This window comes from Pseudopipra pipra, chromosome 2 (genome assembly GCF_036250125.1).
Source record: "Pseudopipra pipra isolate bDixPip1 chromosome 2, bDixPip1.hap1, whole genome shotgun sequence".
NCBI classification, from domain to species: Eukaryota; Metazoa; Chordata; class Aves; order Passeriformes; family Pipridae; genus Pseudopipra; species Pseudopipra pipra.
This window is the reverse complement of record NC_087550.1, coordinates 842,959-862,333: the sequence shown is the minus strand read 5'-3', so window position 1 is coordinate 862,333 and position 19,375 is coordinate 842,959. Positions and strand designations below refer to the sequence as shown.

At 51.7% G+C, this 19,375-nt stretch overlaps 1 protein-coding gene across 5 annotated transcripts; it reads left to right on the top strand.

The window, feature by feature from the left end:
• The first annotated feature begins 3,721 nt into the window (after positions 1–3,721).
• KLHL35 (kelch like family member 35) lies at positions 3,722–15,678 on the top strand. 5 transcript variants are annotated; one of them, XM_064642918.1, is made up of 8 exons: positions 3,722–3,957; positions 4,884–5,323; positions 7,343–8,233; positions 9,463–9,647; positions 10,220–10,338; positions 10,951–11,139; positions 11,776–11,964; positions 12,708–15,678. In XM_064642918.1, the coding sequence occupies exons 3-8, from the start codon at positions 7,344–7,346 to the stop codon at positions 12,894–12,896; spliced, it is 1,761 nt and encodes a 586-aa protein (XP_064498988.1). In that variant the 5' UTR covers positions 3,722–3,957; positions 4,884–5,323; position 7,343; the 3' UTR covers positions 12,897–15,678. The 5 variants fall into 5 exon arrangements, with proteins under 5 accessions (XP_064498988.1, XP_064498958.1, XP_064498979.1 ...); XM_064642888.1 differs by having other exon boundaries at positions 3,723–3,957; positions 7,267–8,233; XM_064642909.1 differs by having other exon boundaries at positions 3,723–3,957; positions 7,229–8,233.
• The last annotated feature ends 3,697 nt before the right edge of the window (positions 15,679–19,375 follow it).

Below are 19,375 nucleotides of genomic sequence, written 5' to 3'. Positions count from 1 at the left end.
GCCTCAAGGACTAAAAATTACCTAAGACTATGGATTGGGAAGTACCTGGCAACTAAAAGCGAGCCTGCAAAAGAACCAACCAGAACCAGGCTTGCAAACTCGGATCCAACAGAAGGATAACAAGTGACTACGGGAAGGGAATTGACAATAGTATAAAAAATACTGGTTTTGCCCACTGCTTTGCTGGCCGTGTGTGGAGCAGGGGTCTCCCCGGCATCCCAGCGTGCTGCTTTGCTTATTTGCAATTTATATAGATGTGTAATAAATTTTTATTAAATAATAAATTTTATATTTAATTAGATATATAATATATTTAATTAAATATATAACATATTTAATTTTATATTTAATTAAATTTTTATTTAATTAAATAATAAATTTTAAATTAAAAAATAAATTTTTAAATTTTAAATAACAAATTTTATGCTATATTTTAGCCTAAGTTTCATTTACAAGAATTATCCCGCGGCACGCACGCGGCGGGAAGGGCCCGAGGGATGCAATCCCGTCCTCCCGGCAGGTGATGCTGCGGGAAGGGCCTCAGGGATGAAATCCCGTCCTCCCGGCAGGTGATGCTGCGGGAAGGGTCTCAGGGATGAAATCCCGTCCTCCCGGCAGATGGTGCTGCGGGAAGGGTCTCAGGGATGAAATCCCGTCCTCCCGGCAGATGGTGCTGCTGCCCCGCGCCAGCGGGAGCGGGAGGGAATCCAGGGACGGAGCCGCGATGGGACGGAGGGATCCCGCCCCCCGGGAGCCTTCCTTCAGTGCTGTTTGTGACACCGACATCCTGAGGAATGCATAAAATCCCTCCTTTAATTCCACCTGTTGAAGCTGTCCTGCTCTTCTCTCTCTTTTTCGCTTTATGTGTTTAAATTCTTTCCTTCCACCCTAGGAAGAAAGCCTTTACCTGGCAGGTCGAGTTATTGCTTTATTCTCTTACAAAGCCAGTCAAGCTTATGTATGTACGTCCTTTTCTTCATCTCCTTTTGCAGGTGTGCCCGTAGAAATCAAAGGAATACTGCTTTTTGTAATTATAAACAAAACAAACAAACAAGCAAAGCAACTAATTTTGTTTTTCACAACAAAGTAAATGGTGAATGAGATATGAAACAGCTTCTGGCTCTGGAAAAATATGGGCAAACTTCATCATTGATAAATCTTGAGCTTAGGGTTGGAGTAAACATGACTTAAAATAGATCAGACAAAGACCTGGTCAGCTGGGGTGGGTTGTAGAAGAAAGGGGCTCACACAGCCAATACTGGCAATATAAAATGTCATTGAAGCAAAGTTGCTGGGTATATGCTCTTACTCTGTTCGAAGTTTCATCTCCTGAAAAACTTGTGTAGCCAAGCAGGAGGAGAATTGTATTTGTTGTATTCTAAGAATATCATTACTGAGAAGGTACTGGAACTAATAACAGTAACAATTCGGGTTTTGGTGGTGGTTGGTTTATTTGTTTGGTTTTTCTCTTCCTGATAAGAATTAGTAAATATATATTTCATCATGAAAACATTACTTCTCTGATTTGTTTTTATTTAATACTATTTTTTTTGAAAAAGTTATAAAAACTCATCCGTCTCTTGCACTGGATTTTTTTAAAAGGATACACATTAGTCAGATTTGTTATCTAATTTAATACCTTCAAAATTGACTAGGTGAAAGTTGTAGCAAGGAGTGCAAATGGTAAAACAGATTGGCCCACATATGCACCAAAAATAAAAGGTAATGACAGATTAAATATTGTGAGATATTGTATGTAAGAGTGTGGTTATGAGGCCAGAAAACACAGATCAGAAACACAGCAAGAAAACTACTACTCAAAGGGGACTTTCTGTTCTACTCAAGACAGTGTTTAATCATTCAACAAGACAGTTGAAAATATTTATAAGAAATCAGATATAAAAACTAGAAACATGTCATATTTTCAGTGGCAACCTAGAATAGGCATTGTTCCTAAAAAATTAGGCTTCCCACAAAAGGAAGATAATGCACAACACTGATTTTACCGTCTTTGGTTTTACACATTAATATTAAGTTCACTGCATGTAAGAAAGAGTAAAATTTTTGAAATGCATATTTTATTCCCCAGCTCCCCATCCCCTAGCCCCTAAAATCGATGTAGTGTGAAAAAAAGAAAGACAACAGTGCACTTTTCCTCATTCTTCTTGCCTTGCCTTGCCTGTACCTTTGTACATATTCGGTTAAAACTTCTCACAAAAGTTCCACCCAGAATGAAACTGTGATAGTAAATAATTTATATAATGGAATTTCAATCATAAAAAGCAATGGTCTATATTAAGTCTTTTTTTTTTTTTCAAAAGACTTTTCCACTTCAAATCCCATGTCATCACATCCCTCTTGGAAGGCAGAAAGGAGGCATTAAGAAGACTATCCGGAAAAATGGTGTTTAAAGACTGGTTATTTTATGCTTTTGTATTAATTTTGGGTAAGTCATGTTATTTTATGAAATATTTTACTGAAAAAAACCCATTCTGCTGAAAGATAGTGAGTACTGAAGAAGAGGGGAAACTCAGCTATCAATGGATGTTTATTTTCTGTAGAGAATTGGACATGAAATACCATAAAGAAAGATGCACACAATTAGAAAGTGCCCAGTCCTTACTCATTTTACTGATAACATGCTGCATTGACAGATTGATCTGATGACTCCAAGGAATTACTTCAGGTGTGGAACAGCTCCTCAGCACAGAAGGTGCTGACCCTGCACTCCAATGGTTAAATTCTTTCTTTTGAAGCTTTCCTACGAAAGAACTTATTTGGCCTTTTTTTGTCATTTACTGATGGGAAAATTGACTGACAATCTCGAGGATAGAAAGTACACGGTTTGCCAGATCAGCCTGTGTCTCAGTCCAAACCTGCATGACCCAAAGAGGTGTTAAATATTGCTATTTAGTTGAATAGGGTGAGGTCGCATTCAAGATGAGACAAATTAAATTAGACAAGGCAGATTTCAAAAATACCTGTCTATCTTAGCCTTGCAAAACAGGAGATGACCACTCATCAGACTGCTCATGTCTTGTATGAGATAAATAACATCCCAGGATATTGATGTAATTATACTAGGATAATGACAGAATTAAACACAACAACTTAGAACAGTGTAAAATGTGAGAACCTTGATTAGTTTTTTATAAGAGTGCACACTTTGCAAAGGGCAAGGAAAGTGCCAAAGAATCATCCACTGGCAAAGACTACACAAGCCACCGTGTCCCACAAATTCAATTTTGGCCATGGGACACAAACTGCACTTAAGTGATTTTGAAAGGGATTAGAGCAAACACAGCCCTGTCTCCCTGCTTGGTGATGGGTAGTCAGTCCTGTGCCATGGCTTTGGGGATATAATTGAGTGTTCCATGTAAAAACTGCCCTAGGGAAAGGGATGGAGCTCCTGATATCCACAGTGTTGGATAATCCCTGGCTGGGGGCTGTCCTTGCTGTACCCTAGGGAAAGATAGGAGAGAGTAGAAAGGGGGGAAATGAGAGTCCTGTCTCAAATAAAGGAGCTGAGGGTTTGTTGCTGGCCCAAAGCCCAAAGGCCTTGGGACAGCCAACATTGTACTATTGAACTCTTTTTTTTTTCCCCCTCTCTCTCTAAAACTGCCCTCTTTAATAGGAGCTTAGTGGTTCAGCTGGGGTGGTTCTTGTGGTGTCTGGGAACCTTTCCAGTCCTTTAAATTTGCCAGAGCTGGGGTCTGGGAAGGGGTGCTGATGTGGCCACGGCCAAGGCTCACACAGCTGCCACAAGAAGGATCTCCACAGCCTTGATGTGCTGGGATGCTTGGGAGCTTTGGAAGCCCAGCCTCAGCTGGAAAAGCCCAGCCATGGTGGGAGCAGCAGCAGCAGCATGAGGCTGAAGGCTGGTGCCTCTTCTCCTGCACTCTTGGTGCAAAACAACCTCTTCTTGGCTGAACCTCCTGAGTGAGTCTCAAGTTCCATGTGAGTACTGACCATATGTGAAATAAGAAACCAAGATGGGGTTTTTTTCCCCCCCTCTTAAGGCTCTTAATTTTCTCCCTCTCTTCCTTCTGGGCCCTGTTTCTGTCCTAGTTATGTCTCTGCCCTTACTCCTCTTCTTGGCTCTCGTGCTTTGTCTCTTCTCCTGACAGCCCTTCCCACCTACTGAATGGCTGAGGGGGAAAGGAGGCTGTCCTGACTCTCTCCATGACAAGGTGGACTCTGTGACCTTAGAGGGCTTTTCCCTTTGTCCCAGTGACCTGCTCCTGGTCATCTCCAGCTGCCATCCCTGTGCTCCACCCAGCCCTGGGCAGTGCAGCCTGGTAGGGCCGACTCCATCGGGGTGAGAGATCCTGAGAGCAAATCCCACAACCCTCAGAGCCCTCTGTGCTGGCTGGGAAACCACAGTCCCTTCCAGGCTGCCCGGGATTCGCATGCAAATGCTGGGAGCAAGCAGGGTGCCAGCTTGTGCCCTGCATCCCAGCGATGGGAGAGGGGCGGGAAGGACCCGGCCAGGACACACGGAAAGGCAGTTTCACCGGGATAACAACACCCATGGGACGGGTTTATTAATATTTCTCTTTTGTCCAGTGTAGAATAATACGGGTTGCTCAAAGCCATGCTGGGCAGGGGAGGAAAGGCTGGGCTGTGTGACAATCTTCGGCACAAGGGGGAACTCTGTGGAGCTTCCCCAGGGCTGCTGTGATCCCTGCCACGAAGCATTTAAAAATCCACCCAACTGGGATCGAGTTAGAGGGGAGGGTGCGAAAGCCACACGGGGCAAAGCTCCCCTTCTGTCCTCGCCATCCTCGGGGCCATAATTACCTAATTATCACCCGTTAATGAGGGGGACGCAGCTCCTCCCCGACCCGGTCCCGCTCCACCAGTCTCTCTGCTCTTCCTTTCAGCCGCGTTTTATTTATCGGCTTTAGCGGCGTTTCCAGCAAGGCGGAATCTCCGTGAAATGAATCGTTCCACCTGGACCTCGGTTTGCTCTCCAGATGGCTCGGCCCTCCTAAGCTGCCCTGGGTGCCGTATTTTCCCCGAGCTGGGCTGGCTTTTCCCCGTGTGCCGGCTCCTCCCTGGCTGTCGCTGACAGCTGCGCGGCTCATGCCCCGTAGCAGCTCCCTGGCATGTCATTCAGGAGGAACAAAAGCGGATTTCTCCCCCACCTCCCCGCCGGGGAGGATAAAGGGGATGCTTTTGTGCTTCCCCCCGCGTTTCTGCGGGAGGGCCGAGCTTTGCCGAGGGGACCCGTCTCCCTGCAGGGCTCCAGCGTGGATGGGAGAGCTCCGAGAGGGAATTAATTCTGCGCTGGGTCCCAACTGGAGAGCACAACTTGTGTCAGGTAACGCTGGGCTTTTTAACGTTGGGCTTTTTTCTGGCTTGCTAAAAAACTCCCGACAGCAGCATTTGCTGCTGGGTGGGAATTGGACGCAGAGGGTGACCCGGGGAGGGCAGTGGGGCAAACACACTCCTCTTTGGAGTTGGCAGCACTTGTCTCGTGGGTAGACAGCGAGGATGTGGGCTGGGGAAGGGCATTCGGATTCATTGCGAGAGGAGAGCGGTGTGTCTCTCTTCAAGGAGCTCCGCCTGAGCTGTCCCTTCCCCGTGCATGCCCCTGATGGCTGGGAAATGTGTGTGGCTCAGGGAGAAGCGTGGGGATATCCATCGATTTTCCCTGCCCGGCCGGGACCGCGTGTGTCAGCAGGACACGGAGTGTGCCGAGCTCTCGGCAAAGGCACCTCCGGGGAGCTGCCCCTGGTGGAACTTCCCCAAATCCCTCTGAACTGACTAATCGCGGCCCCGAGCACCCGTCAGGGGGTTTGGAGCCTTCACCCAGTCCCGGGGGGGTTCTGAGGTGTTCAGGTAGGGCTCGTCGTGCTGCTTCGCTGCTCTTCGGGTCTCTGCAGCTCCCTGGGGGCACCGGCAAAGGTGTTTTCCCGCTGCCGGGGGTGTTCTGAAGGCACAAAGGATACAGGGATGCTTTCTCGGGCTGGTGGGGTGAAGATCCTCAGGGCTGGGGTTGGTTGTCCCACACCCCCGCTGCAGGGGCAGCCGGGAGGTGTCCTCTGGAGGAGGGGACCTGAGCACTTTGTGGTCCACGGGCACATGTGGCTGCCCAGGAGATGCAGGTGTATGAACAGATGAAGGACTAGGGCTAAGACAGGGGGGTTTAACTCAAAATAAATTCAAGGTAATCCCCCTCCGAGGATGTGCTCCCTGCCCTCCTGCAGGGAGTGTGTGGACACCACAAAGCCACTGATTTTCTGGTAACTTGTCACCCCGGTGGGGACTTGTGCTCCTGCCAGAGGCTTGTGGTGTGATCCTCCAGGGCCTGACTGGGGGGAGGGACTAAGAGCAGAGCCTGAGCCCCCCCAGATGGGCTCTTTGCTGTCACAGAGCCTCAGAAAAGCAACGTAAAACGTGCCTGGCTGTGGGAGAAGCTGTGAGCAGGAGCCTCCACTCTGGCTCAGGGCTGGGTCCTGCTGCTTGTGCCATCAGTGTCAGCTGTGAACTCTTGGAGCTTGAGTGAGAGCAGTCTGCTGTGCTTCACTGCAATCACTTCATGAAGCCCTTTAGGAAATATTAAAAATCATCTGGAGACCACATCAAGCAGAAAGGGATGTCAGAGGTAGCATCTCCCCTGGTTTTGGGCAGGTCATGTCGTAGCTACCTTTGGCAATTCTCAGAACCACAGCCTTACCTCTGCACTTCTGCCTGCAGTGTGGGGAAACAGGATGGCTCAAAGTCAAAATACTGCATTGCTCTCGGCTGGGCTGTACTGTGGGGCACCTGAGAGGATGGGGAGATCAGTTAGAGCTGGGAGACACCAGAAAGAAAGGAAAGGGTCTTGAGGTGGCAGCACTGCACAGGTTGGGCAAGGCAGCAGCCTTAGAAGGAACTTCTAAAAGCAGCAGTTTGCCTGCAAGGATGGGGCTGGATTGGGAATATCCCAGTGCCCTTCGCTGTGCTGTGGTTTGGAGGAACTGTTGACTACTGAGGAGGAGTTGTGTGGGGGTGAGGGGGAAGGGTCTGACTAGGTTTTGGCTGGATTTTGTACTTCCTCTTGGCACTGAGGAAGGTGCAGAACCATGATGTTGTTGAGCATTGCAGGCAGATGTTTGAACAGTGTGCTGATCTCCTGTCCCTGTTTCCCTCATTCAACAGGGTGCTGATCTCCCATATCCTGCCCTGCTTCCCTGTTTGAACAGTGTACTAATCTTCTGTCCCTGCTTCCCTGGTTGAACAGTGTGCTGATCTCCTGTCCCTGCTTCCCTGGTTGAACAGGGTGCTGATCTCCTGTCCCTGCTTCCCTGGTTGAACAGGGTGCTGATCTCCGTCTCCTGCCCTGCTTCCCAAGCAGGATGCACCGAGTGATGAAGGAGGAATCCAGCTTCAGGACAAGCAGCCTGGAAAACATGCCCCGGGACCCAGGCAAGGACAAGGTGCACGTGAAGCTGTGCAGTGGGTCCTGCCACGCCGAGCAAATCCTGCAGACCCTCAACTCCTACCGGCACAGCGGCACCTTCACCGACGTGGTGCTGCTGATCGACGGGCAGGAGTTCCCCTGCCACCGTGCCACCCTGTCAGCCAACAGCACCTACTTCAGGGCCATGTTTGGTGGTGAACTCAAGGAAGGCCACCAGGACATCATCAACATCCAGAAGATCTCTGCCTCCACCATGTCCCTCCTCCTGGATTACATGTACGGGGGGAACATCATCATTCAGGAGGACAACGTCGAGGGCATCTTGGAGCTGTCTGACCTGCTGCAGATCTCCAAGCTCAGGGATGCCTGTGTCACCTTCCTGGAGGGCCAGCTGCACCCGTGCAACTGCCTGGGCATCATGAAGTTCGCCGACTCCTTCTCCATCGCGTCCCTGACCGAGAAGAGCAGGAGGTTCCTGCTGGAGTGTTTCGTGGAGGTGTCGTGCCACGAGGAGTTCCTGGAGATGGGGGTGAAGGAGCTGGTGGGGTACCTGTGTGACGAGCAGCTGGTGGTGCCCAGGGAGGAGGTGGTGTTCGAGGCGGTGATGCGCTGGGTGAGGCACGACGTGCCCGCCAGGAAGGGGGCCCTGAGGGAGCTCCTGGAGCACGTGCGCCTGCCCCTGCTCAGCCCCACCTACTTCCTGGAGAAGGTGGAGATGGATGGGCTCATCCAGGACTCCAAGGAGTGCATTCCCCTCCTGCACGAGGCCCGCAAGTGCTACATCCTGGGGAACGAGGTCAGCTCCCTGCGCTCCAGGCCCCGGAGGTAAAACAGCCCCAGCTTCCATGGCCAGCATGGACCCAAAGCTGATGGATCTCACAGTTCGATGATTCCTGTAGTTCGTGGTTCTTGGGTTGTTTTTTTTCTTCTTTTCCTTTTCCCCCCACCTATTGCCTCGCTTTTGGCCTCCTTGCTCCTGAAATGAAGCACTGGAGTTGTTTGCCTGCCTTAAAGGGTTCCTGTGGAATTTAATGTGTGTGATGCTTTTTGTTTGCATTGTGCTCTAATCACAGCAGTGTCCAATGATCCCATCCAGGGAGGTGTCCAGACTAAGGGCAGGAAGGGTGTTTTAAGCTCTTTATTTCCATCTGCTTCCCTCAAAGGGTAGAGCGTGGCGTTGAGACCTGTTTTCCATTCCCAGCTCTGCCACTGGTCTCCTTTCACCCCTTTGGATCTCTCCCTCACCTTCTCCAGACTCTTATCAGGAAGGCTTGGAGCAGTCTCAGTCCTGCTGGCCATCAGCATGGTGCTTAACTCAAAGGCATTGCTGCAGGGTCAGGAATTAGTATCCAGAGGGGAAAAGCAGTTACTGCCCTGGTACCCACCTAGGCATGCTCAAATTATGATGTGTTTTTCTTTCCACTGATTTACTGATGAACAACCAGAAGGTAAAGAGATGCTGGCCCAGGCAGCTTTGGTCTGTAGGGAATTGTCTCAGCCTGCACAAAGCATGGAGGAGCTGAGGATTGGACCAAGCCTTTCAAATCCTCTTTCATCCTCCTCCTTCCTGTCCCCTCCCTTCTCGCAGAGAGGTTCTTTTCTCACCACCTCCTACTTGGCAGGACTTGCCTTCCCCTGCCGTCTGTCTCGTCTGCTCGCTGCTATTAGGGCTGGAAAGGGAGAGAGATTTCCTGGAAGCACTTCTCTCTCCAGGCAGAAAGCTCGCCCCAGGCAGGCTGCCAGGAGTGGCTTTGCACACTCCTGAGGATTATTGGGTCTGACTGTGCTGGAAGGGGGAGGGGGAGTGGCAGGAGCCAGTGTCACTGTGGGCTTGTAGAGGTCATTCCCACTTCCCTTCCCTGTGCACTCTGGAGCTTTTCCCACCCGAGCTGGGGCGTGCCTTTGATCTGATGGTGCAGGGGTGAAATGATTTGCCCAGCAGATCAGTAGCTGAAGCAGCAGAGGGCTTTGCCTTCCCTAGGATGTCCCAAATAGGATGGGAGGGATGCTGGAAAGGACTGGCCCAGGACTCACCCCTGCCCTTCCTGGTGCAGGTTCATGGAGCTGGCAGAGGTCATCGTGGTCATTGGGGGCTGTGACAAGAAGGGCCTCCTGAAGCTGCCCTTCACAGACCTGTACCACCCCAAGAGCAGGCAGTGGACAGCCCTCTCCAGCGTGCCTGGGTACACCAAGTCAGAGTTTGCTGCCTGCACACTGAAGAACGACGTGTACATCTCGGGTGAGAGAGCCTGGGCCAGGTGGGCCCTTCCTGGGGACAAAGAACAGCACAAACTCTGCTTGGACAGGCACTCCTTAGGTCTGTTCACCAGGAATCCTTCACGTGTGCCCCAGCTTCGGAGCAAAATCACTTCTCGGTGAAGGTTATCCTTGGGTGGTTTGGATTTTTCTGTCCCAAGGAACAGTTTCACCTTTGAGGGGGGAGGATGGCAGTGTTAAAAACCCCTTCCCTTCTGATGGGCATCTGTCAAGAGTGTCCAGCTGTGGAATGAGCTGGTTTTGGTGGGTGCTGTCAGAAGGGGTTTCCTAAAACCTCCGAGTCCCTGCATGTCCCTCAGTTGAAATACAGTGACTGTCAGATGAGTTCTGTGAGAGGGATGGAACAGTGCAACAGGGCCTTGAACTCCAGCCAGAACCTCCCTTGAGAAGCTGGGTTTACATGGCCATGACCCCACAACCACGTTCTGGCCACGGCTGCTCCATTGCCTGGGGGAGCTGGGCAGTGCTGTGGTGCAGGGAGGTGATGGGGCTGTCCTTGGGATCGCACCAGCCCTCCATCCCTCTGTTTTCCAGGAGGACACATCAGCAGCAGCGATGTCTGGGTGCTGAGCTCCCAGCTGAACGTCTGGATCAAGGTGGCCTGTCTGCAGAAGGGCCGGTGGAGGCACAAGATGGCAACGCTCCAGGGCAAGGTGAGCAACGGCCTGGATTTGGGAAGGAGCCACAGGGAGCACTGTCCCCACTTCTCCTGCTGCCCTGGACAGTGAGGAACTGTCAGTGTTTGTATTCAGGGTCATCATGAGGGTGGGGAGGCCCTGGCACAGGTTGCCCAGAGAAGCTGTGGCTGCTCCATCCCTGGAAGTGTCCAAGGCCAGGTTGGAGCAACCTGGGATAGGGGAAAGTGTCCCTGCCTGTGGCAGGGGGTGGGACTGGATGATCTTTAATATCCCTTCGAACCCAAGCCATTGTGGCATTCTGTGACTCATTTAGAGACGGTTTTGATGGGAGTATAACTGGGCCATAGCCAAGATGTCACTGTTTCAGAAACAGCCCCAAATGAAGTTGTGTCAGTAAGATCCACTGTGGGACGGTGCCACACCTCTGCAGGCAGCTGTGTTAAGTCTTTGGGTGAAAGCTGTGCAGTGTGGGGTGTTTCATGGCATGGTTTGTGTGGGGAGGGACCTTCAGAGGTGTTACTGTGGCTCTGTGTCACTCTGGCCAAGTCCTCCCCTCCCCTCACACACCCTGTGACAGGGTAGCCTCCAGGAGTTTCTAACCCCCTTGCTGTGCTCCTTTGGTGGCAGATCTATGCTGTGGGGGGCTTTGATGGCTTTTACCGCCTCTCCAGCGTGGAGTGCTACGACACCTTCTCCAACAGCTGGTCCAGCCTGGCCCCGCTGCCCCAGGCCGTGAGCTCGGCCGCCGTGGTCTCCTGCCTCAACAGGCTCTACGTGCTGGGAGGGGCTGTGGACGACACCTCCAACACGGACAAGGTATTGCTGGGCCATCAGGGATGGGCAGAGACCTGAAAAACAAGGCTTGGCAGGGAACCTGGAGGGAAACGGGGTTGTCCCTGAGCTACAAGGGTGCCTTTTTTTTTTTGTTGTTGTTGAAGACTGATGGAAGCTCTGTTACAATAAGATGAGAAGTCATGCAGCGAAATAGAAGCCAGTGAGACTTGGGGACCAGAGAGGGAAGGTGGCAGGAGGTGACAGTGTATTAGCTGTGCTTTCTGTAGAGCCTGGTCAGCCCTGAGATGTCACTGGAACAAACCTTTGACACCGTGGGTGTTCACCTCAGCAGCACCTCGTGCCTGGCTGTGCATCTGCAAGGCAGACACGATGCTTCTGATCTCCTGAGCTGCAGGAAGAGCTGTCAGTACTTCTGAACTCCATCTCCAGATGCTGTCTGGGTCAAGCACAGGCACCCTGGGGCTTGTAGTTTGTCTGGAACACCGGAGTGCAAGAGGGAATGCCAGAACCCCTCGTGGCTTTGCTCACCCCTCCGGGGGTTGGAGCTCCCACCCGTGTTTCTGTCCCCATGCACTTTTATTTCTAGTGAAGAGCAGCTTCCCCCAGGCAGGGGGATCTGGGGAATCCATGTTCCTACAGCTGTGTCTCCCCTCCCAGGTCCAGTGTTACGATCCAGAGGATGACAAGTGGACACTCTTGTCTCCCACCCCGTTTTACCAGAGGTGCATCAGTGCTGTCTGCTTGGACAACATCATTTATGTTGTGGGTGGGCTCCTCAGCAAGATCTTCAGCTACGATCCCAGGAAGGACAGCTGGAGAGAAGTGGCTGCCCTCCCTGGGCCTCTGGTAAGGAAGAGCTTTAGGAAAGAAGCTCTGGGTCTTCTCTCTCTCTCTAGAATTGTGGCCATCTGTGCTTTGCTGGGGTTGAAGGCAAGGCAAACGCATTGGGGGTTTGGCTCTGAGCACGTGGACGTGGCCTGTGCAGAGCAAATCAAGCACGTGTCCTACTGTCAGTGTCCATGCTGCTTGCAGGAGCTCTCCCACAGCTAACCCAAGTTTTCCTGGGAAGCTGGGTCTACACCACCTATTAATGCCAAAGGAGTGGATCTCTAGGGAGGAAGCATTGGTGTTGAGGACAGTTCTCCACGTTATCTGTCTCACTGGGAGGGTTACACTGCTCTGCTCTGCTCTGTGCTGGTGGTTGTGTATCCTGCTTCATTGCCATCACAGTTTTGCACTCCCAGCCGTGCTGCAGTGCGAGCTGTGGCACAGGGAGGAGGAATGGTGGGACACAGCTTGTGATCTGAATTAAAACGGCAGGAAAGCACCTTTACAAGTGACCTACCCAGGGAGGCACGGCCTGGCTCCCTGTGCCCTCGGTGTTCCTGAGGGACTGCCAGAGACAGCAACAGCCCCATCACCGGCTGGAGGCATTTCCAGTGCCTAAACTCTGACAGGAACAGTGAGAGTGCAGCCCCTCCAGAGCCAGACATCTGTCACCCTTCCTGCCGGGCAGGGCAGCGGCTCAACGCCCTGCTCAGCTGCCTGGAGCTGAAGGCCTGATTCTCTGCTTTCCTCATGCTTTCCAGGAGAGCTGTGGCCTGACGGTGTGTGGAGGGAAGATCTACATCCTGGGTGGCCGGGACGAGACCGGGGAGGGCACGGACAAGGCGTTCACGTTCGACCCGGCGACGGGGCTGGTGGAGCCGCAGCCGCCGCTGCAGCGCTGCACCAGCTACCACGGCTGTGTGACCATCCTGCAGCGCAGGGACAGGTGACCCCGGGGCTCCCCTGCGCCCAGAGCCTCCCCTGGAGCCGCCCAGCACGTGGCAACAGCAGCCCCTGCAGAGGAGGTGCTCCCCCGGCCCCCGAGCAGCCTCAGGTTTGTTTTTCCCGGCCCCGCGATGGTGCTGAAGGATTTGATGCTGGTCCAGGTGAGAGGACGGAAGGGTCCTGGGCTGTGTGAAGCTGCATCACTGCAGACCTTGCCACTGCAGCCCCTGGGACTGCTGAATTTGACCTTTGCTTAGGTTTTCCTGGCTGTAGAGGAAAGTCTTCTGCTGCGTTTGCAACAGAGGTTTGCTGTCCTGAAAGGACGTGTGTTTGCTGCTCTCTGATGCCCAGAACTGTTGCTGTAACACTTACAGCTCCAGGATCCAATCCTTTGGCTAAAAGCTGTCAGGTATTTGTGCATTTATTACAGAACCCTGTGCCAAACCCCAGAGGGGACCTAGATGCTCCTTAACATCCATGAACAGAGAGCTGAGATTGGGACTTCAAAGTTGATGATCCCAAGAAAATCACCAAATCCCAAATAGTTCCAGCTCTGACTCTGCACAGGCCGTGTGAGGGTCTGTGCCCCCAAAGCACAGAGTGCTGCCTCTTTTCATCCATGTTTTGTGGTTGGACTGCTGTGTCTCTCTCACTGAGTGGACAAGTGAATCTTGCAGCCAAGAGTTCCTTCTTCAGAGAGGAGAAGGAGGGGGAATATTAAGGTGTAGGAATTAAGCATGAAGACCTGAAGCATGGTAGCCACAGAACTGTCTCATTTTGGCTCTGGGGTATGTGGCAAATCTTAAAATAAACTCCATATTTACCAGCCTGGGTTCCCTGGGAGCCTGAGTGTGCAGCTCGTTTGGAGGATGTTTGATGGCACAGCCTGCATTGCTCCAAGCTGCCCTCAGGCCTAGAAATGTCCCTGAGCATGTTTGATTTGGTAGGATAACCATAGTTTTTGGTGTTGGTGTCTTTAGTCCGTGCCTGGAACTGGTAATTTCTGGTGGCTCCATGTAAATGCTCACGTTGTTCAATTAGGGGCTGAATTGCTGCCAAATGTAGAGTGAGGGCTCTTAAAAACTCCCCTGCCTTGGACACTGTGGGGTGCACCCCTCCACAGCAGGCTGCTGGCTGGCTGCTCTGCTCTCTGCACCTTCCTTTCCTCACCCCAGTTCTTCCTGAAGCAGAGGAAATGACTGTGGCCACTGGGCCAGCTATTCCCCTTTGGTTGTCTAAAATCTGCTGGTTGTGCCTGCTGCCCCCCGTGCTCACCACTAAACCAAGTCCTCAAGGGCCACATCCACGTGTTTTCTGAATGCTCCCAGGGATGGTGACTCCACCACTTCCCTGGGCAGCCCCTTACAATGCCTCAAAACCCTTCCCATGACATTTTTCCCCCCCCTAATATCTAATCTAAGCCTCCCCTGGCACAACTTGAGGCTATTTCCTCGAGGATTTCCTCAAAGGAGATTCCACGCTGGTATAGGTTATTCCCACGAGCAGAGAAAAGGAAATTCTTGCTGGTAAAAGGCAATTTTACTTGCAATCAAATTGCATCCACGTTTGGGTCTTTAATGGGAACGGAGATTCCAAGAGGATGAGCCTGCCCAGGGCAGGCACTGAGCAAAGTCTGATCTGCTGAGGAGGTTGAGCACTGTGGGGAATCCCTTGGGAAAGGGATGGTCCTCCTGCCAAAGGTGAGCCTGAGGAATGTGGAATGGGGCTGGGAACACAGGTGATCTTGCCTGGCTGCTGGTGCTTCTTTGTGCTCCTGCTCTTGAGCACAGCAATATATTTGGACATAGCAACAGCCTTGAAAGGAAAAAGGAGGAGTTTTCCAGTTGCATTTCCAACTTCTCTCTCCACAGTCTTCCCTGATTTTTCTAATGCCTCCTCCCGGGAGTGTCTTGCTGTACTTCCCACCTTACTCCTGTAGGAGTGAGCACATTACAAAGGGTGGAAGATGTCCCTGTCAGCTTTCCCATGTGCTTTTGCCATGTGTGGTGTGTTGCCATAAGTGGGACACGCTGCTGGAAGCTGTGGCACAGACACTGAAACATTTGCCTCTCTCTTGGTCCTGCTATTTATTGTATCCCTGTTTTGTGGGGGCTGTGGGTGTGCAGGGGAGGGGTAGGGAAGGGATTCAACTTGCTTTGATTTAGAAATAAATATTCACCTTGACTCTCAGCTGCTTTTTGCTTCGGGGAATTCATTTGTGCCTATGGCATTCCAGAAATACATTGTTGATGGAGCATCACAGGAGCTTTGGGAACACCGTCCTTGAGGTGTCCCAGCCTTTGCCTGGGGTACCTAAATCCTCACTGTGAGCGAGCAGAAAGTTCAAGGCACTGCTGTTTGTCTGCAGGGAATGATATCTTTAACTATTCCATGGAATCACGGCCGAGTCAGCGTAGGGGAGGTGTTTGGATCATTCAAACTCTGCTGAGGACGGGGAAAATTTGACTTGTGTTTTGGCATGATGGAAAGAGAAACCGAAAAACTGTTTGCCTTTGGCTGTTTCTTGCTCTGCCTTGCTGTGGCAGAAGGACACAGAGCACGGAACTGCCCAGCACCACAACGTGCTTCACATCCCAGGAGGACTTTCCTCAGCCCACGTGTGAAGCATCTCCTGGCCGTGTTCCCAGGAGTGCCCAGACTTGCTGTGGGAGCTCTGCATGGCAAAAGCTGTAGAAGGAAGTAGTGATCACCTGCAAAGCATGTGCAGTAGGCTCAGCTTTATGTGTTTAGGCTTTGAGAAACAAAATAAATTACTTTTTTCTTTGCGCTCCGACTGTCAATCACTTCCAGTGGTACCCAAACCATCCCTTCCTCCCCCATCCCTGGGGTTTTCCTGCTGCCTGTCTCAGCAGGGGGGTTATTTTGGGCATGTTTGCATTACGGATGGGAGCCAGGGGGAAGAAAAAGCTTTTTTTGAACAAATCACAGGGTGGTGTAGGCAGCAAGATCTTCAGGGCCTGATAACATTTGTCCATGACACAAAACCCAGAAGAATTCTAAATAACCAGGCAGACAGGGCTGCTGGGGGAAGCAAGTGGAACTGCTTGTAGTAAACAAGGCACAAATGGCCTTTTCCATCCTTTCCCATGAACGCTTCCACCCCTCAGAAAGTCCATTGTACCCCTCAGAGGTAGAAACTGGAGCCTCCTCCACAGTCAGGAGGGAAAAGGGACCCCCCTAAAGAGTGAGCCATGGAATCCCAGAACGGTTTGGGTTGGAAGGGACCTTAAAAACCATCCAGTCCCACCCCCTGCCCTGGGCAGGGACACCTTCCACTAGCCCAGGTTGCTCCAGCCTTGCCTTGGACACTTCCAGGGATCCAGGGGCAGCCACAGCTTCTCTGGGCAACCTGTGCCAGGGCCTCCCCACCCTCACAGACAACAATTCCTTCCCAATATCCCACCTAACCCTGCCCTCTGGCAGTGGGAAGCCATTCCCCCTCGTCCTACCACTTTCTGCCTGTGTAAACATCCCTGTGCTCCATCCCCTGGGGAGGTGGGAGCTCCTTTGCCCTGGGCTGCCCAGCTGGCAGGAGATGATATCACCCGGGGCAGGAGGGCAGGGCTGCAGGTCCCAGCTGAAGGGATGAGCTGGGGCTGATTAATTCAGATTAAGGGCCATAACAGCCAGCTGGGAGCTGGTGGGCAGAGATAAAAGCAGTCTCACTGGCTGTCCCTCTGGGTTTAAATGTCCCCAGGAGAAGGAAGGGGAGGGGGGAACTGTTGGCAGATTTATTGCAAGGCTGACGTTTGCAAGATTTATTTCCTATTAAATTCAAATCATGGTAGGACCAGCAGGGACCTTGAGACCCAGTCCTTGGCTTGAACACTGGTCACTGGCAGTCTGAGGGGGTCTAACACTGGGCACAGTCTAAGTGGGGTCTAACACTGGGCATTGACAGTCTGAGGGGGTCTAACACTGGTTATTGATGGTCTGAGTGGGGTCTAACACTGGTTATTGATGGTCTGAGGGGGTCTAACACTGGTTATTGATGGTCTGAGGGGGTCTAACACTGGTTATTGATGGTCTGAGTGGGGTCTAACACTGGTTATTGATGGTCTGAGGGGGTCTAACACTGGTTATTGATGGTTTGAGGGGGTCTAACGCTGGTTATTGATGGTCTGAGTGGGGTCTAACACTGGTCACTGACAGTCTGAGGGGGTCTAACACTGGTTATTGATGGTCTGAGGGGGTCTAACACTGGTTATTGATGGTCTGAGGGGGTCTAACACTGGTCACTGACAGTCTGAGGGGGTCTAACACTGGTTATTGATGGTCTGAGCAGGGTCTAACACTGGCTATTGATGGTCTGAGCGGGGTCTAACACTGGTTATTGATGGTCTAAGCGGGATCTGATTATTGATGGTCTGAGCAGGGTCTAACACTGGACACTGACAGTCTGAGGGGGTCTAACCCTGGTCACTGACAGTCTGAGCAGGATCTAACCCTGGTCACTGACGGTCTGAGGGGTGTCCCTGCTCGGTTGCCATCCATGTCAGCAGAAGGGGCCCTCGGAGGCAGGGCTGGGCTGTGGCCAGCAGCCTTTGTGCTCCCTGCCCTGGGGACAGAGCCTGGTTTCGGTGTTTTCAGGGCTCCTCCGAGCCCCCCAGAGCAGACTGGCAGCCCCTGTGTGCACCAGCAGCATGAAACAGGGGATCCTGCCCACCCAAACTGCTCGGGCAGCTCCGTCCTCCACGTGGGAAAGGGACGATCAAAGAGCAGGAAAAAGCCCAGAGCAGATGCCAAAAGCAGGAGCTGGATGGAAAGGCTGAAGAGGAGGGGGAAATCCAGGATGTGGAGCTGAGCAGAGGTGATTCTTTGTGCTGAAGCACAATAAAGTTATGTAAGAGCTGAACTGTGGTGGCCTCAGTGTTTAATTAGGTCTCCCCATCTCAGCACCTGCTGGAATCTGCTTTGCTCCTTTTCACACTCCTGTGGCCCAGGGGAGAGGAGGCACTGGAAGCAGGAGAGGTGCACGAAGACCCAGCTCTGCAAAGTATTTCTCCAGTCACTGTGCCCAGAGAAAGGCCATGGGGGCTTCTCTAAGGACTCAGGTAGGAAGCAGAGGTAGGGGCAAGTCTCCCCACCTGCCTTAAAGTACTTTACAGAGCTGCTAGTGGTAAAACTCTGTGGTCAATAAGGAGTTCTGGTTCACCTGCTGGTGACACTTTTCTCTCCCTTCACTGAACGTGGAAGTGTGAATAACCTCTTCTTGGTACCTTACTTGGTATATTAAAAATATACCTTTAGAGTCAAATATAACCAAAAACAACAGCAAAAAATTCCATTTTCTTTTTCTGCCCTTATGGTCGATGACAATTAAAAAAAAAAAGCGTAGATTTTTAACAAGTATTTCTTAAATCTCTCCCACAGTTTTTAAAATGTCATAGTTCTGTTTGTCCCCCTGATGGCTGAACTCAGCTGAGGTGACTTACAGTCAGTGGCAGAACATGGATTTCAATGTACACCTCCCATAGTCTGTGCCAGGGCTTTTCAGCCTCGACTCTTTCAGTTCCTGTGCTCTGCCCCTTGCATGCAAACATGAGCCTTCCTGGGGACAATTCCCTGCTTTGTCTGCGGGGCCTTGGCCAAAGGGAATGGAAATGGGCTTTCCATGACTCCAATGCACAAGCTGGGGGAGCTGGGAAAGGCACCACTGGGCAGGCACAGACATTTCAGGCTTACAAAGAGACAGGGATGGAAAGAGAGTAAATTTGGTCATTTCCATAATGCACAAACTAGAGGTCACTTAACTCAATAACCAGGGGGGAAGTTGCAAACATGCTGAAGTGGATATTGACCTTCATGTCCTTAATGAACACCAAAAATTTGCATGGGCTCAGGAAAGCCAAAGATACAAACTTCCCGTGCCTAAAGGAGCTCCAGGAGAGCTGGAGAGGGACCTGGGACAAGGGGTGGAGGGACAGGACACGGAGAATGGCTTCCCACTGCCAGAGGACAGGGATAGATGGGATATTGGGAGGGAATTGTTGGCTGGGAGGGTGAGAAGGCCCTGGCACAGGTTGCCCAGAGAAGCTGTGGAAGTGTCCAAGTGCCCTGAAAGTGTCCAAGGCCAGGTTGGAGCAACCTGGGCCAGTGGAAGGTGTCCCTGCCCATGGCAGAGGGTGGGACTGGATGGTTTTTAAGGTCCCTTCCAACCCAACCCATGCTGTGATTCTATATCACATCTTCTACTGGTCCTGAAATACCGGATGAGAAAGGTGTTCAACCTGAGCCCAAGTAGCTGGTTTTGGGGTCTGAAAGGCAGAGTTTGCCAAGGGCTCAGGAAAAACCTGCTCCAAGCTGGAGGACCCAAGAGCAGGCTGTGTTTGAGCTGCTGAGCAGCACCAGCCTTCACATGAACCCTGTAATATCCCGTTGGGCTGAGCCCAGTTTGCCTCCCAGAGATGATCTGGCCTGAAACAGCTTTTCTGGCAGAGATGAAGGGATGTGGGGGCTGCCC